Source organism: Megascapheus bottae, chromosome 11, assembly GCF_031878675.1.
Source record: "Megascapheus bottae isolate mThoBot1 chromosome 11, mThoBot2.hap1, whole genome shotgun sequence".
NCBI lineage: Eukaryota > Metazoa > Chordata > Mammalia > Rodentia > Geomyidae > Megascapheus > Megascapheus bottae.
This window is the reverse complement of record NC_143519.1, coordinates 54,579,166-54,597,208: the sequence shown is the minus strand read 5'-3', so window position 1 is coordinate 54,597,208 and position 18,043 is coordinate 54,579,166. Positions and strand designations below refer to the sequence as shown.

Here is an 18,043-nt window from a genome sequence, read left to right as displayed (position 1 = left end):
TGACCAGATCTCCAAAGTACAATGCTGATATATCCTTTAAAGAAAGCAAGTTGGAATATATAAATATGTGTATGCACATGTGCCCATACACATGGCCCACCCCCACAATTATGGTAATTGTTTCTCTTGGGTACTATGGTGATGGAAAGGTACTAGTTTAACATTGTGTGTATAACATTGTGTGTATGAAATCTAGCTGTCACAGATTTGCAGGTTGGTGCTCTAGCTCAGTGGTAGAGCTTATGTTTGGCCAACATGAGTCCTGGGCTCAAATCCCAGCATAAAAAGAAAATCTGAACTAATCATGGAAAATGGTGACATTACTTAATTTTATAAGAAGGTGCACATTTTGCTGTATTATTTTTGCACTTCTTTTTCTGGTGACAAAAAAAAGAAAGAATAAAAAGGTACCTGGTTGAACTGTCTCCTTAGGTAACCTTTTGTTTCCTCAGAAAGAAAAATTAGTTTTTAATCAATCATGATGGGAACTTCCCCACTTTACCTTAAAGATATTCTTTAAATCTATAAACATATCTTTTTAAGAATGACTTCTGCTTATCTGGTCTTCCAAAAAAGCATTTTCAAAATTCTTTAGGCAAAACTGATGAACATGTAAAAATAGATATTATTGTAAGTGTGTGTTTTGACATTTTTTTTGTGGCCTCTCTCCAAGAGGGTAAAGAAGAGTGGACACATACTTAAGAAGCTGATAAAGATGGGAGATTCCCTTGGAGAACACGCAGTCAGCTCTTCTTCAAAAAGATAGAGTTTATCAGAGACTTGACTACCAATCTAGCGACACTCCAAACTTTTTCTGATCTTTCTCGGGGTCAGCCTGAGTTGAAAGTGAAATTTCTATGTTCAAGTCATCAGAACTCTATCCTCCAGTGGCGTTGAGTCAGAGTTCATGCATTTTTTTCCTTCTCTTGATACATGAAGTTTAATGTAAAAATATAATGCATGAGTCAACATTAAATCAGTTTTACAGGCAATGTGAAATCTGCAGAGAAGCAACTTTTGAGAGTGAATCACGGATGGAATGTGGCCAAATTGTTTGATGTGGGTGAAATAAATTCTTTCCAAATCTGTGTGCTGTGTATGAATCAGTCTCTAGACACTACTGACATAATTTGCTTAATCAGGAAAGGAATGAGCCCTGCTCTTACTTAGTAGGTGAAATTCACACTCACTAGGTAGGAAATTTAAAGGAGAAAGGAGACAATGATGTTTTACCAGTGCTTCGATTCTCATACTCTAACTTAGCCATCTGTATTACCAAGAACCCAAAAGACTCTCCATAGGCTAGGTGCCTTTTTTTTTTTGCCTAAGGTTGGCACTCTACCATTGGAGCCACACCTCCACTTATGGCTTTTTGCTGGTTAATTGGAGTCAAGAGTCTCACAGAGTTTCTTGCTCAGGCTGCTTTTAAACCATAACCATCAGATCTCAGTCTCCTGAGTGGCTAAGATGACAGATATGAACCACTGGTGTCCAGCTAGATGCCAACTTATGTAACAGTATTCCTATGTCTCTTTGTGTTCAATAATAAATATATTCTTTTTTTTTTTTGCCAGTCCTGGGCTTGAGCTCAGGGCCTGAGCACTGTCCTTGGACTTTCTCAAGGCTCGCACTCTACCACTTGAGCCTCAGCACCATTTCCGGTTTTTGTCTATGTATGTGGTACCAAGGAATTGAACCCGGGTCTTTGTGCATGCTAGGCAAGCACTTTAACCACTAGGCCAAACTCCCGGCCCAATAAATATATTCTTATTGTATAAGGCCAAAGAAAGGAATAATGATGCATGTTAGAACTCTCTGTAAGTAAATGAAATGTGTGATATATTTACTTTATTTAGCAAACTGTTGAGGGACATGGCACAAGCCTATTCAAGGCCCTTGGACTGAAGCCAGGTGGTGCTGTGGTTGTCCTTTTTCAGGTAAATCGCTGCTCTGCAAGGGAGCTATAGTTCCATTTCTGTCTACTGGTGTGACAACTTACCTAGCAGGTCTTTTTGACTACTTCATCTGAGGACAACACAGGACCTGTCTCACCAAGGAGATTGAGGGAGTGAGTATACAGAATGAGCTCAGAGCAGCACTTAGCAAGCAGTAGACTCTCAGTAACTATTCATCATTATGGGTATTGTACCGTGCAACTACTTTGTTGTTGAATTATATATTGTTGTCCTGAAAAGGGAATGTGACAGAGACTAGGTAAATAAATGATGGTCAGTCTAAAATAAGTGTTAGGTACACTGGGCAATACTATACAGCCATTAAAAAGATGGAGTGGGTTCATATGAATTTACCTAAATCGAGTGTATCACAAGAAAATGTACGTATGATCACCTAATAATAACCAATGTTGGGCCGGTAGTTTGGCCTAGTGGTAGAGTGCTTGCCTAGCATGAATGAAGACCTAGGTTCGATTCCTTGGTACCACATACATAGAAAAAAGCTGGAAGTGGTGCTGTGGCTCAAGTTGTAGAGCTCTAGCCTTGAGAAAAGTCCAAGGCCCTGAGTTCAAGTCCCATGGCTGGCAAAAAGTATAACCACCAATATTTATTGTGTGCTTTCAAAGTCTACATGTATACACATAGCTGTGTGCACATGTAAGTACACACACATATTCATATTTACATCTCTCCATTTAATCTTCCTGACAAAGGTAGTTGACACTTGTCTCAGGAAGCACAGTTATAACCTTCCCCTATCATAGATGAGGAAACTGCTGTCTAAAAGTACAAGAATCAAAGCCAATGAATAAGTAACGTGGAAACCGGGAGACTGCTTCAAGAAAGTTTCCTTCCCATTGCACTCTAGTGTTAGACAGTTCCTTTTAGTCAAAGTGAAAAGAACAACATGCACAGGTAACTATGGGCAGTAAGACTCACAGCAAACTGAACTGGCTCAGGGAGAATGAGGCTTTGGTGGAGAGATGGAGTTACACTGTCACGAATCACTCGGTGTGCTTTTGTTTAGAACTCTTGTCATGACTTTATAAATCGTGTAACTAAAAAAAGACAAATATATATATATATATAACCCATTTTTAAATGCAAACACCATTAGACTTAACAAAAACCAGTACAGAGCAGACACTTCTATCTTCCCTGTGAAGGTTTTCTATTCCTAACTAGTTCGGGCATTTGCACCAATGTTGCTGTGGTATTTCACAGTAGAGTGGATGGGCACCTGTCCCGGGGAGCTGAGTAGTTCCTGCACTTTCAAAATCACCATCATCTAGCTGAGTATTAGTGGCTCAGTCCTGTAATCCTAGCTATTCAGGGGGCTGAAAACTGGAGGATTGTGGTTGGAAGTCAGCCATGGTAGAAATTCCAGTGAGACACTTACCTCCAATGAAAGCAACCGAAAGCAGACCTAGAGTCAAGGCTCGAGTGGTAGAGTACCAACTGAGCAAATAAACCAAGTGAAAGTGTAAAGCCCTGAGTTTGAACTATTATACTAACCCAAAAAAGGGGAAAAATCATCTTATTACGAGTGCCAAGTTTCTGTAAAGTTTGTGTCTTTCCATCCTTCCACTAACCTCTTTTCAGTGGACTGCTATCCGGAAAAGTATCCCATTCTCAAGTTTCATTTTCCATCTTACATTCAAACGAGTCATCCATCATACCTCCCCTTGTTACACTGAGCTCCCCAAAGCAGGAATCACATGCTATTTACATAGGAAACATCAATGAGGAATAGAATGTCATCAAACAATATGTGGGCATTCACTAAGATAACTGCTTCCAGATTCACCAAAGTAAACAGGTGCCAGAAGCTTACAACTTAAAATCCTACCTACTTAGGAGGCTGAGATCTGAGGATCAAGATTCAAAGTCAGTCTATGAGAATCTTATCTCCAATTAGTCAGCAAAAAAAAAAAAAAAAAAAAAAAAGAGAGAGACTCTGGCCTGCATGAGAGTGCCATGAGTGAAAAAGTTAAGGGGATAGCACCTACACCTTGAGTTCAAGCCTCAGTACCTACACAAAGAAGTCATTATTTTGACAATAAGGAGATTTGTATGGGAGATCACATAAATCAGTACCATAGTTAAGTAATAGTAACAATATCAAATCTAATTCATGAGTACATTTGCTCACTGTTTGTCTTTATGAGTCATATCAAGACCTCTAGAATCTTGTTACTTGCATTTAGTGCTTATAATATGATTATTTCTAACAGCCCTATAAGGTAATTATTGTTATATGCTATTTATAAACAAAATTAATTTGAGGATCAGATTGATTAAGGAAGTTGTAGGGTTCCAATATTAAATGTGAATCCTATAAAATTTGTCCTCCCCCGACTTCCTCTGAATATGGGTAGATATCTAGACAGGCAAAAACTGTTAGATGTTTAGGTTTAGAATATTTTCTCTAAAGACATACATATATATATATATATATATATATATATATACATATATATGGTGGTTGAAGGAAAGGCAGAGCATCGACTTCTATGTAAGAGAAAAATAAGAGTGTGCAATATACATATTCCTATTTATCACTTATGAGGATAATTTTTTTAATTGAAAGATTTTATTAATACAGTGTTTTTACAACATATTTCAAATGTCAAGTTTAACAAATAAGTATTCAAGAATGGGATCTCTATATGCAATCATTGGCACATACATTTAAGAACAAAATTTAAATTAAGCTGAGAGTTTGTATGTCATACATACATATAGATCTATATATCATTGTGTCTATAGAGTATATATCTGATCATAGATTTTTACGTCCATGTAGTTGTATCTCCAAGATCATGTCAGTGACCTTGAGTACCCGAGTACTGAATCACTGCTCCTGTTCTGTTTGGATCTAATATCCACATATCAAGGAGACCATGTGCCTTCTGTTTCTTTGGTCTTGACTTACTCAACATGATTTGCTCTAGCTTCATCTACTTTCCAGAGAATGTCATTATTTTATCTTGTCTGGTGGCTATCTAGAATTCCATTGTATATATGTATCACATTTTTTATATCCATTCAGAAGATACATTTCTTAAAAACTAAGAACAAAAATAGTTGATAAAGCCATCAGAGAAAGAGTGAAAAAACAGAAGACACTCCTTTATGCTTATTCATTCCACCACTTTAAAATTATCTCTACTTCCTCAAATCATCAATCAGACATTGAACATGTCCATTCTATGCCTGCTTACTACAGTGAATTTTGTAAACAACAATTCAGAATCAATGGATACTCTGACATCACGTTGATTTATCTGGGAATCCCAGCAGCTGAAGGCAGAAAGGCTACAACAAATAAAGTGTTAAACAGCATCAGTGTGAGGTCTGGAGAACAAAAGCTTGTGGCTGTCACCTGAAAAATAAATAATGCTGGCCAGTGAGGGCTCAACAACTGACCCGTGACATGTATCTACTGAAGAAGGGGCTGTGATCCCTTTGTTCCAAGCCGAAAGGAGCATGGTCTTTACTCTCAGAACCCACGTGTGACATTCCAGGCTGCAAGCTCAGTGTCCTCCTTCTCCCATGGACTCTGGTACCGGAATGGAAGACACTACCAGTCTATGCATGTCCAGGGCACTTGTCCCCTCTGGTCACTGGGAAATGTTTGCCAGGGGGGAAGCCCACTGCCTTAGGTCTTGGGTTTCTGTTCTGTAACATGAGATAATTTAGGAGGGCCCTGGAAAGTCACATCACTCAACTGTATGTCCTAGCACTTTCTTTTTGTTTTCATATATTTTTTATTGTAATTAATAGAAGGGTTACATTACATTCGCCAGATAGAAGGTGCATTACTTCACATACATTGATACCCTTTCTCATGTTTTGGTCCCCATTTCTCTCCCCCCCCAGCCCCACCCCTCATCTTGTTTTCCCCCCTTCCCTATCCGATTTCAAATAACCAAATACAAATATATCCAATATATCAGATAACAAAGTAAAATACTGTAACAATATGAGATAACCAAGGGACAGCAAAAGAGATGAGAGATAACACAGTACATTAAGGACAACAATCACTCATTATATGGCTTTTGTTTCTATATCCTAGAGGTCCTTTCATTTAGTGTCATATTGTATGGCCTTATGTATCTAGGTTTTGCTCTATTGCAAATCTCTGCTTGTCCTAGCACTTTCTTCTGTCTTTCCCTAGACGCTCATGGCTCAGTGTCAATAGGAACTAGTTGGAGTCTAGTTTTGTCACTGAACACATCTGTCACCAGTCTGCACTTGCTCATTGTCTTCCTTGTTGCAAAGGAAATCCTCTCAAGGAAATCTTAGAAAACCATTTCGTGACTAATGGGGAAACCATAGTCAGAGTAATGAAGTCTGTCAGCATTATCATTTTAATCTGATTCCCCATAGTCAGATAATACATACACAGAAGCACAATGCCTTGTAAGCCTATATCATATTCTCCTCTCTCTCTCTCTCTCTCTCTCTCTCTCTCTCTCTCTCTCTCTCTCTCTCTCTCATTCTTTAGAAAGAAAGAAAAGACAGACAATTTGCAAGCACAAGTAAATTTCATAATTGCCCTGATGCAATGTTTTGAACCAGGTAGTCAGCTATCCATTGAGAATTAATCAAGCCACTGTTTTTTGTTTTGTTTTTTTGCTAATGGTTGACTTATCCTTTCAACGTTTTGAAGTAGATCCAACACAGGCTCCCTTCACGGAAGTTCACCAACCTTGCAAAGAATTCCAAAATATGCATTCTTGATGACCATCAGTGAAAATGTGCTCACTGTGAGGACAGGTTCTCAGGTGAACGGTCTAAACTTCTGTCCCCCTTCCCACTCTCTTGTGAGGGTAGACAGTCCTTCGTCCTTCACTGAAGTAGAGACCACACACACAGATATGAAGCTACCACCTGGGCCATCTCCATATCCCCTGCTTGTTTACAGCATCATCTTGTCATACTGGCACTGTAAAGACTTGGTCGCTTTGGCTGTCCACATTTTTGTTTGGGTTTGTTTTTCAGTTTTTCCCTGGCAGTTGAGCACTCCTGAAAACTGCTCCCATTGAATAAGGGTGTTTTTAAAAAAGAAAGAAAGGAAGGAAGGAAGAAAAGAATAATCTCCCTGTGGGCGTTCTCATCAGAGATCTTTCATTTGGTGGTGCATTTCCTGGGTCTGTGAAGCTGATTGTGTATGAGGCACCCTGGGGGAGTCTGGAGCTGAGATCTATTTCAGCTGCCCAAGGTAGAAAAAGGAACTCTTTCTCTCACAGTGCCTATAGTAAAGAGTGGTCAACCCTTTTATTTCTCTGCGCAGAAATGTATTTAAAAGCAGGGGCTGCTGGCCTGTACTCTGGATTATACTCATCCCAAACAGTGAGGCTGTCTTCACAATAGAGTGCCTGTCACAGCCTACTGGGATATGTGGTGATCAATTTACAAGCTGCCAAGTCCAGTGACATAGTCATCTCAATTCTTTGTGTGGAGGAAGCCTTCCTCGAGCCCCAGGCTCAAACTGCATGTTCTTCTGAAGGCTCTCACCCCATATGGAGCCCGACTTTACAGCCTCCCATGGTACATCTTTTTGCCTATCTTTTGCCCAAATCCTTCATAGACTGTGCTAACTTAGTACTATTATACCTCACCAATGGGGTGTGCCTACTGCTGGAAGTGTGGACAGAAGAGTGCAATCGAGGGTACTAGAGAAACCTGTGGTCTCCTTCATGGTCTATGTAACATTTTTTTTTTTAACTGCTAGATGTGTATTAACTCATCATAACGAGTAACTATTTCAAGTTTTGAGCATTGTGCTCAAAACAGTTCTGAACATGCCTTTCAAATCCCTGCTGATTTGAGGGCACTGCTATATATAGTGAGGGTGGCAGGACAAATTCTGGGTCTCTGTTAAGGTATCAGAGCCCCTGATAGGGGGCTGACTGAGAAGTTTGCAATAATATTAAGTAAACAGATGCAAAAACACATCATTACCCCTTCGTCTCCATGGGACACCAGTTCTAAGTCCCTTTACTGAATTACCCAAGTTCAGAAACACTAAAGTATCTTCTGGAGTAAGCAGTGTAGGCAGAAGTCCTACGCTCATCTTCAATTCATTTTAAAGCATCCCCATCTTATTTATGATATTAAGTACAATGCAAGTATTATAGAAGTAATTTTGCCCTATTACTTCAGGACAGGGATTTAAGTGGGGGCTGCCTACTATATGACTTAGGGAATAAAGACATATACGAAATAACTTGTGTGCTTTCAGCTCAGAGTACTACTTTTCAACTATTTTTGATTCAAAGATGAGACTGAATCTGTAAATGTGGAAGCCATGGATAGAATGGGCTGAATGTATTGTATTCGATGGTCCATTCCAGGGAGACAGCATGAGGACCTGCCATTTCTTACAGAAAGGATGAAAAAAAAATACTTTTTTTCTTTGGAAGTATGACAGGAAAAGTTTAAAATAGTTTGAGGCTAGTATTACCACCTTCAAATAAATCATTATTGAGATTTGTAATGTGGTGTAGTCACTGGTTATTATTATTATTAGTTATGGGACTTGAACTCAGGGGCACTACCCTTGAGTTTTCTGGAGGCTAATGCTCTACCACTTGAGCCACAGGACTACTTCTGACTTTTTCTGTGTATGTGGTACTGAGGAATCAAACCCAGGGCTTCATGCATGCTTGGCAAGCACTCTACCACTGGGCCACACTCCTGGCCCCCATCCCCGCACACTGTTTTTTTTTAAGATGTTATCTACACAGTTTTCTAAGCAAATGGTAAAAAACAAGAAAGAGACACATTAATACTGTGACCCATTCCTATATAGTTACTCCCCTCATCTTAAGTCACCGAAATGTCACAGGGTTGAAAGCATACTCCATGACCATGAGGGCTCACTTCCGGAGCAACTGAACCCAGATCTTGGCATAGTTCCCTGTGCTCATTTTCTTATGGGCTAGAAGGTCCAGTGCAAATGCTACACAACAGTTAACTGTTGTCCTCAGAACTCTAGAGCCTTTGCCTTTTCTGGTCTTGTGGGGAAATGTTTTCATGGGACATAGCCCAAGAGTCAGGTGGCCGCCTGCCAAGCTCGTGTGCATGCAGTGGAACAAAGCTTGTTAACACTCAGCGTGTGGTGAGCAGAGCATCTATCCAGTTTCAGAAACGCCAGGGGAGTTCACAGGAACACAGCACAAGCTCTTTAGAGACTGAGTCAGATGTACCCCCCGATGCGAAGGAACCTGCTCCAGTCATCTCTGACCATTGCTGGTTTGCCTGTATTTTATACTGTGACGATCTTCCCTTTTGGAAGGCCCCTGAGAGCTGGCCTTCTGAATAGGCCTAGAACAAACTAGGCAAGGTTAGGAGTTATCCTCTGAAGGCCAAACTTGGAGCCATCACTTCCCTACATCATGCACACAGCTCTTTCTTTTCCTGTCCTCTCCTAGTCATGTTTGTTGACTATGAATAAATGCTGTAATTTTGTAATCCTGAGACCATTATATCAAAAAGTGATACAAAATGGCTTTATTTTTTCTGGTCTTGGTGCTTGAACTCTGGGCCTGGACACCATCTCTGAGGTTCTTTTGCTTAAGGTTAGTCTTCCACAGCTTGAGCCACAGTACTACTTCTGACTTTTTCTGAGTAGTTTATTGTAACTAAAGTCTCATGGACTGGAATTCTGTGCACAGGCGGGCTTTGAACTGCCATCCTCTGATCTCAACTTCCTGAGTAGCTAGAATTACAGGTGTGAGCTAACAGAGCCCAGCTAAAGTGGCTTTAAAAAAAAATAACAGAAAGTGCTTTAAATTTAGGCAAAAGGGTATACAATATTAACAATTTTGTTTTAATTTATTTTGAAAACGGGCAACATTTAAAACCAGCTTTTTTCAAAAACAAAAAAATACTTATTATTTAGTAATTTCATTAATGGAGTGAATAATTTCTTTCCTTCTTTTCTTTTTATTCTTTTTTTCCTTCTTTCTTTCTCTGTGCTGGTATTGGAGCCTGAATTCAAGACCTGGCACTGTCCCTTCACTTTCCATTAAAGGATTTGTGGTCTACCACTTGAGCAACAGCTCCACTTCCAAGTTTTTCATAGTTAATTTGAGATAAGGGTTTCAAAATATAATGCACGAATGCTTTGAGCTGCCAGTTCTTCTTTTCTAATATTTTCTCACACCTGACACACTCAATGTAGAATATGTTTGTTTTGTCCAGTTTTCTCTTTAATTGCACATGGTCATGTTTTGAACTAGCTGGCTGGCATTCCTTTGTTTTGAGTTTATATTAATGTCAATTTTATATTTAAGGATGTAAAAGATATATTTAAGGATGTAAAAATGAATGCAAAAATTCACCCATACATTTTCCTAGGATGTGTTTTTCTAGCACTAGAAATGTTTTGTTCACTAAGTACTGTTGCTTTTGAGAAAGCTTTTCTGATGTCAGTAAGCCTTTGAGTGGCACAGAATTGAGTTACATTTAGCATGGAGCTCACTGTGATGCCTTTTCATAGGTTCGTGGCTTTTTTTATGGCATGGTAATTTTTCCAGGGTGGTTGAAGGAGACAGTCCATTAGCCAAACCCCTGAGGGTTTCCACACAAAGGCAGAGACTGATTTAGCTTGAAGGTTCTTTAATTCATTCCCAAAGTCTGACAGCAAAGATTAGTAATACTCCAAGTACTGCTTTAATACTCTTCCTAAAGAATCATTATTGCAATACTAAATGGTAACCTCAGTACTGAGGGTCCAGAGACATGTATGAACTATATTTATTGTCAATGTCAGACATGGTACTGGAAGATAGCATGTAGTTCACTCCCAAATAATGACAAATTTTCGTTATTTTTTTATGGTACAACCCATATTTTATCAAGCAATATCTTTACTTCAAGAGTCTCTATTTCTGTTCTCTTGCAGTTAAGAACTGGCAAAGAGACCACTGCCATAGCCTTGACCTTGTAGTTCTGACTATTTAGGAAGGTGAGCTCTGAAGGATTACAGCCTAGACAAAAAAGTCCCAGTGTGACTCCATCTCTAATTAATCAGCAAAAAGCTGAGCTTCACGAGTGGCTCAGGTGGTATAATGTCAGCTATGAGCAAGCCAAACAACTGCAAGACTTTGAGTTCACACACACACACACACACACACAGGTGTACTAAATAAGTAAATAAAACAGAAAGCTCTGTCCACTATTAGTCAAAACAAAGTTGTGAAAGAAACTACAGAGAAACAGAAACACATAGCTTTGACTTTTGCCCTTTGGAAAGATGAAACCATGAAAGAGAAATCATGGTATAAGTCCAATATAAAATAAATATGCTTGGTATGATGCTTTTCTGTTTTTCCTATGTAGAAAGATGTTGGCCGTGTGGTTATGCGTGGTTAGTGAAGGACTCTGAGGTCAGTGAATACTCACCATCATCTTTGTCGGGGAGGATGGTAACTCGAGCTCCTGGGAATTCTGAGCCCAGTTTTCCTCCCATGGGCATGCTCAGAAGGACCTGGAAACTCTCCTCCTCTTCGTACAAGGAGTCATCAATAACAATTATGCGACATGCTTTTTCCCGTTCCTCTCTGTCAAAGCGAATGACACTGGTGTGGTCTTCAGGCCTGGATATGTAATCGGAGTAAGACAACACAGAGGTTGGCACAGTTCCAGTTGCTGTTCCTGGGGATGGAAAGAATCCAAGAAGTTTTCATGAGGCACCCTTGTATTCCCAGGGTATGACTCCAAACCATTGTTTTCCTTTGTTGTGTTTCAGTGGTTGCCCCTGCATCCGAACACCCAGAACTGCACAAGCAATCACCTTCTGCTCCAGGGTCATTAGATTGAATCTCACAATGGTCTCAAACCAAAAGCAAGGGTCAAATTTCCATCATTTTCTTCTATCATTCTCATCAATGGCAATTTCTGCTATTCTTCTATCTTTCCTGTCAATAGATTTTTTTTTTGGCTCAACACAGTATTATAATAACTCCTACTAGTCAAATACTTAGGACGCCAGGCCAAGAGCCAAGTGCCTTACATGCTTGGTTCATTAATCCTCTCCACTGCCCTAATAAGTTTTACACACTTGGTAACTGGGGTGTGTGCACATTAAACCACTTGTTCTGGGAAGCCAAGAGCTAATCTGAAGTCTGTTTTTAATTGCTGTTCTGGACTAGCTTTCAATTCACATACATATTAATGAAGGTGTTATGGAAAGTTTACTCATACATTAACAGCCTACATTTTCTTGGCAAATATTCTAGGAAGGTATTTAATGTATTAATGATAATTATAGACGAATCTTAATTTTGGTTTGTATAAATTCATCTGTCATAAGACATTTATCTAGGAGCAAAATAAATAATTTGAAATTCTCTTGGGACATGCTTAAACAAGTTTTGAACTTTTTAATTTTTTTAAATTTTCATTTTAACTTTTAGCTATTCCTGAGACTCAGACTCAGGACCTGGGCACAGTCTTTGAAATTCTTTTGCTCAAGACTAGCACTCTACCACTTGAGCCACAGCACCACTAACAGCTTTTTCTATTTTGGTGATACTAAGAAATCAAACCCAGGGCTTCATGCATGCAAGGCAAACACTTTACCACTAAACTACATTCCCAGCCCCAAGTTTTGATTTTTTTTTTCTTTTTGCCAGTCCTGGCTTGAAATCAGGGCCTGAGCCCTGTCCTTGGGCTTTCGAAGGCTAATCCTCTGCCACTTGAACCACAGTACCACTTCCAGCTTTTTCTATGTATGTGGTAAGGAGGAATCAAAGCTGGGTCTTCATGCATGCTAGGTAACACTCTACCCCTAGGCTAAACTCCCGGCCCCCAACTTTTGGATTTTAAATGTCCTTTCAAAACATTGTATTTGCTGACATAAAAGTTTCATGGACTTCTTGAAACATTTCAAGGAATACCTAGCATAAAATCACTAACTGTTAATGTTGATCAACACGCAACAACAATTAGGATTAATTATCCTGATATTTAAACTCCCCATTAATCATGTTTAAAATCATATGCAGAAAAGAAACATTATTGATTATTGTTGCAAAATTTACACATACACAGTCATATAATGAAGTATCAAAGTAGCACACCTTTTCTTTTATTATCTGGAAAGGTATCTATTATGCTATTTTCTCTTTTAGAGAAAATTTAGATTGATTATGACATTATATGTACTTTACATAATATATATAACTGAAGTATTAGCAAATGCATACATGTAAGAATATAGAAATGTATAGTATACACTTATAAATATATGCATATTCAAAATATATAAATATACAAAGTATATTTTATATTCACTCATAATATATACAAAACAAAATATATTTATTTTGAAAATATATAAATATATATTTATAGTAAATATAAACAATTACATTTACAAACAGATAAATGTAACTATATGTGTGTATATATATGTGTATATCTATACATATATATGTGTATGGATACACATATACATAAATGTATATATGCCACTACTGGTGTTAGAACTCAATTCTCTATTACAGGAGCCATATCCCAGTCCTTTTCATTTTAAGTTATTTTTCAGATGGGGGTCCCCATTTCTCCCCTGTCTGGCCTTAGACCATGATCCTACTACCTACATCCCCTGTGTGGCTGGTATGACAGGTGCCCACCGATCTCATCCAACTTGTTGAAATGGGGCCGGGGTCTCATCAACATTTCACCAAAGCTGGCATGGCACTGCTACACTAATGTCTTTTTTATCTACGAAAAATCTCTCAGTAACGCTAAGCTATCATGGAGAGAAGTCCTGGCTGCCGACCATTAAGGAAGGGTGTATCTATTCGTAGTCCTTTCACAAGTGGCCCTACCTTGCTGAGTGTAGCAGATCACCATCAGCTCCTGGCTGACGTCCCCCGTCCTCCGGAGCGGGATGTGCAGCTCACCCACATCTTCTTCAATGCTGTACTCGGATTGAGGGATGAACACAGTTGACTCTAAAGAGAAAACACAACCGCAGCCATTATAGGATCTGCCCAAACTTATTCCTGAAAAAAGAAAGAAATCCTATGCAAATGAGATTCTCTAATGGCTGAGGGTTTTCCCTTTACCTTTCCACTCCCCTCCCCTCTCCTTCCTAACAGATTTCCTTTCCTTTCCTAATAGATACTCTGTTAATCAGCTGTTAACCTGTTTGAACGGTCATTCACACAGAGACACTTTACAATTATTTTTTGAAGTAGTATGATCATTTTTTTTTTGATGATTAGAAAAGGTTCAGGGATAGCAGATAAAATCCTTGAGGTTTCAGCTCTCATCCTGCTCTGTGTCTCAGGAACTAACGGGTAGAAGCCACATAAGGTGTCAACTTTGTTTTAGGATAGAGGAAGTCAGCCAAAGGGAAGTACAAGCAAGGGCTTATTCCTCCTGTTCTCCTCACATTCCTAGCTCTGTCAGTGTCCCTGCTCCAGTGCAGAGGCCAGGCTACCTGCAGGTGGCTAGCTCCCTCTCTCAGGCTGCCAGGTGGAGATGGCCCAGCTTCTTGGTAGGCCTAGGGTTCTACTGTCTTGCTCTCATCGTTGTAATAATAGTTATAGGAGAGTAAATCATTTAAAAATTACTCATCTTGAATGTGTTATTTTTGTCTTCTTGGGACTCTGGTACACTCACTTTTAAAATGTCTAAGCTTTTTATAAGTAATCACTGAATTATCAAACCTGGATGGCCTGACTTGCTAGGCACTTGTCCTTGGCATAATACATTTAGAAGTAAGAAAGATCTCTGCCCTCTATCCAGTGACACAGGAAAAGATAAATGATACATTATGTAACCTAATTTGCATAAATTATGTGTGCAATGGATGATGGGGAGACTGGAGCTAGGCAGGTAGGAATGGAAGGCTTAGATTGGGGAGGATCAAGTTTGGAAGCCAGCCAAAGCAGAGAGAGGTGAGGGGGGGGAGGGGGGAGGGAGAGAGAGGGAGGGAAAGGGAGAGAGAGGGAGGGAGGGGGAGGGAGGGAGGGAGGGAGGGAGGGAGGGAGGGGTGCTATCTTCAAATTGCCAGCAGAATGCTGAAATGGAAGCATGACTCAACTGGTAAAGCACCAGTCATGAGAAAAGAAATGGAGTAAGAGCATGAGGCCCTGGTTTTCCATTAAAAAAATGGAATAAGCAAAGGCTACGCAATGAGATGAGAGCAAGCAACTATGACTTATGTACAACTTCTTGTAGTGATGGGTCTTGATGGAGTTTCAAAGGAAGGTAGAGAAAGGGGAATGGCTTGGGCAACCCATAGTATTGTTTAGGAATGCGTATTAGGGCTTCTCAGGTTGGTCCAGAGTTGGAAGTGAGCACCAAGATTAGGGAAGATGGTATCAGAGCAAGCTCTCATCATCTCGGGCTGAGTGCTGTGGAACAGTCCTGTGGCTTGGTTGATCCTAGGGACTGGGCTGTATTTTTAATACATGATTATGCATTGTCTAATAGTAAGATAATTTAGATAATTTGACATTTTTTGTGCATGAGCCACCGGTGCCTGGAAATCTGACCTATTCTAAGAACATAAACTTTGGCTGTTGTGAGAGAGACATTGTATCCTAGGAGCTGAGACAAACAGCCTCATTAGAAGACTTCAAAATCATCTGGGAAAGAGATGATAGATCAGCCCCAGAAAAAAGAGAGTAGGGGTGTATGGAGGATTTATTTATTACAAAAGAAGAACCAAACAGTTTTCTGTTGGATCAGATGTGGTATATGAAAGGAATTAAAGAATGAGGAAGGACTTGAAGGATTGTTGTCTTGACTAATTGAAGACAGGGACAACTAGGGGAGAAACAACTAGGGGGGAAAAACAGTTATATTTTGAGCATATTAAAAAGTGAGGCAAGCTTAGACACTTGTGGCTCACATCTGTAATTCTAGCTACTCAGGAGGTTGAGACCTGAGGATCTTGGTTTGAGGCGAGCCCTGGTAGGAAGGTCTGTCAGAGTCTTATCTCCAATTAACCACCAGAATATTGGAAGTGGCACTGTGACCCAAAGTGCTGGTCTAGAGCAAAATAGCTTAGGGACAGTACCCAAACGCTGAATTCAAGCCCCAGAACTGATTTAAAAAGAATAAGTAAGGGCCAGGAGTTTGGCCTAGTGGTAGAGTGTTTGCCTAGCATGCACGAAGACTTGGGTTCGATTCCTTGGTACCCCATACATAGAAAAAAGCGGGAAGTGCTGCTGTGGCTCTAGTGATAGAGCACTAGCCTTGAGAAAGCCCAAGGACAGTGTTCAGGCTGCCAATAAATAAATAAATAAATAAATAAATAAATAAATACATAAATAAAGGTATCTTCTAAATATCTGAGTTGAAGTGTTCAAGAAATTGCTAGCCATACAATCCTGGATTTCAGTGAGATTTCCAGACTAGAAATATACAGTTTCTACTACACTGTTGGGAGGAGTGCAAACTCATTCAACCACTATGGAAAGCAGTATGGCAGTTCCTCAAAAGACTGAACATAGAGCTCCCCTATGACCCAGCAATTCCACTACTTGGCATTTACTCAATCATCCAGAAACAAGGACATAATAAATCCACTAGCACAACAATGTTCATTGCAGCACTAATTACCATAGCAAAGATATGGAACCAACCCAGATACCCCTCAGTTGATGAGTGGATCAACAAGATGTGATATTTTTACACAATGGAATTCTATGCTGCTGTCAGAAAGAACGACATCTCCCCATTTGTAAGGAAATGGAAAAACTTAGAAAAAATCATATTAAGTGAAGTAAGCCAGACCCAAAGGAACATAGGCTCAATAGTTTCCCTCATTTGTCATAACCAGTAGAAACCTTGGGCTCTCCTAGCAGAGATTTACAGTAGAACAAAACCTAGATATATAAGACCATATAGTATAACACTAAATGAAAGGACCTTCAGAATATAGAAACAAAAGCCATATAATGAGTGATTGTCCTTAATGTCCTCATTTCTTTTGCTATCTCATGGTTATCTCATATGGTTACAGTATTTTACCTTGTTATCTGATATATTGTATATATTGTATATATATATATATATGTTGTATTTGGTTATTTGAAATAGGATAGGGAAGGGGGGAAAACAAGAGGAGGGGTGGGGTGGGGGGATGGAAAATGGGGACCAAGACATGAGAAAGGGTATCAATGTTTGTGAAGTAATGCACCTTCTATCTGGTGAATATAATGTAACCCTTTTAATAATTACAATGAAAATATATGAAAAAAAGAAATATATAGTTGCGAGTCACTGGTATTTGCTGGAATGTAAAGACTTGACTCAGAAGAATGGCATAAGGAGGAATATAGATTAAGAAAAAAAGAAAAATATACTTGTGAGTCACTGGTATGTGGTGAAATGTAAAGACTTGAGTCAGAAGAATGGCACAGGAGGAATATAGATAAACAAGGGAACAGGTCCAGAGATGCACTACAGGGCAAAGAGAAGTCAGGGAGATAAGGAAGACTGAACAAAGGAGGCTGAGGAGGAATCTCAAAGGTGAAGATAGCCAAAAGAGTGTGCATGTGGGAGGCCAAAAGAAAAGCAAGAAAAAGGCCAAAATGAATTATTTCTAAGGCTGCTCACAAGCAGTGCAGAGGGTAAGCATGGGTATGCTGTCAAGACGCTGTGCTTGAAAAGGAATCAAAGTAACTGTAGAGAACTCTCTTTGCTAATTTATTTAATTTTTAACCTGAGTTTTAGCAAGGCTGAAATTGCACTTACAGTTATGAATTAAGATTTAACCAAATATAGAATTTCTATCCAGACATTATTCCGATGTTTAGGATAAGAAGTTATAGAATGGGATAGAACATGTAAGTCAAACATTAGATGAATATCAGTGAGTGTCTTGCCATGGATTCGCGAGAGTTCATTCATGTGTCAACTGTGACTTTCAGGCCAGTACTCCACTGCCTTAGTACAAAATTGTATGGAAAGATTGTTGTCTTTCTTAGGGTTAGTGACGGGTTCAGTGCTTGTCTTTCTCCACATCTATACACTGAAGCTTTAGAATTGGGTGAAATGGTATATAGGATGGACCATCGGGAGATGATTTGGATTAGGTGAGGTCA

At 39.4% G+C, this 18,043-nt stretch overlaps 1 protein-coding gene across 1 annotated transcript in view; it reads right to left on the bottom strand.

The window, feature by feature from the left end:
- Positions 1 to 18,043, bottom strand: part of Frem2 (FRAS1 related extracellular matrix 2) — a 157,009-nt gene that overhangs the window by 47,153 nt on the left and 91,813 nt on the right. Inside the window, exons 5-6 of the mRNA XM_090342296.1 lie at positions 13,808 to 13,933; positions 11,376 to 11,627 (exon numbers count right to left, since the gene is read on the bottom strand). Coding sequence (XP_090198422.1) covers positions 11,376 to 11,627; positions 13,808 to 13,933 — 378 coding nt within the window. The remainder of the gene's footprint in view (positions 1 to 11,375; positions 11,628 to 13,807; positions 13,934 to 18,043) is intronic.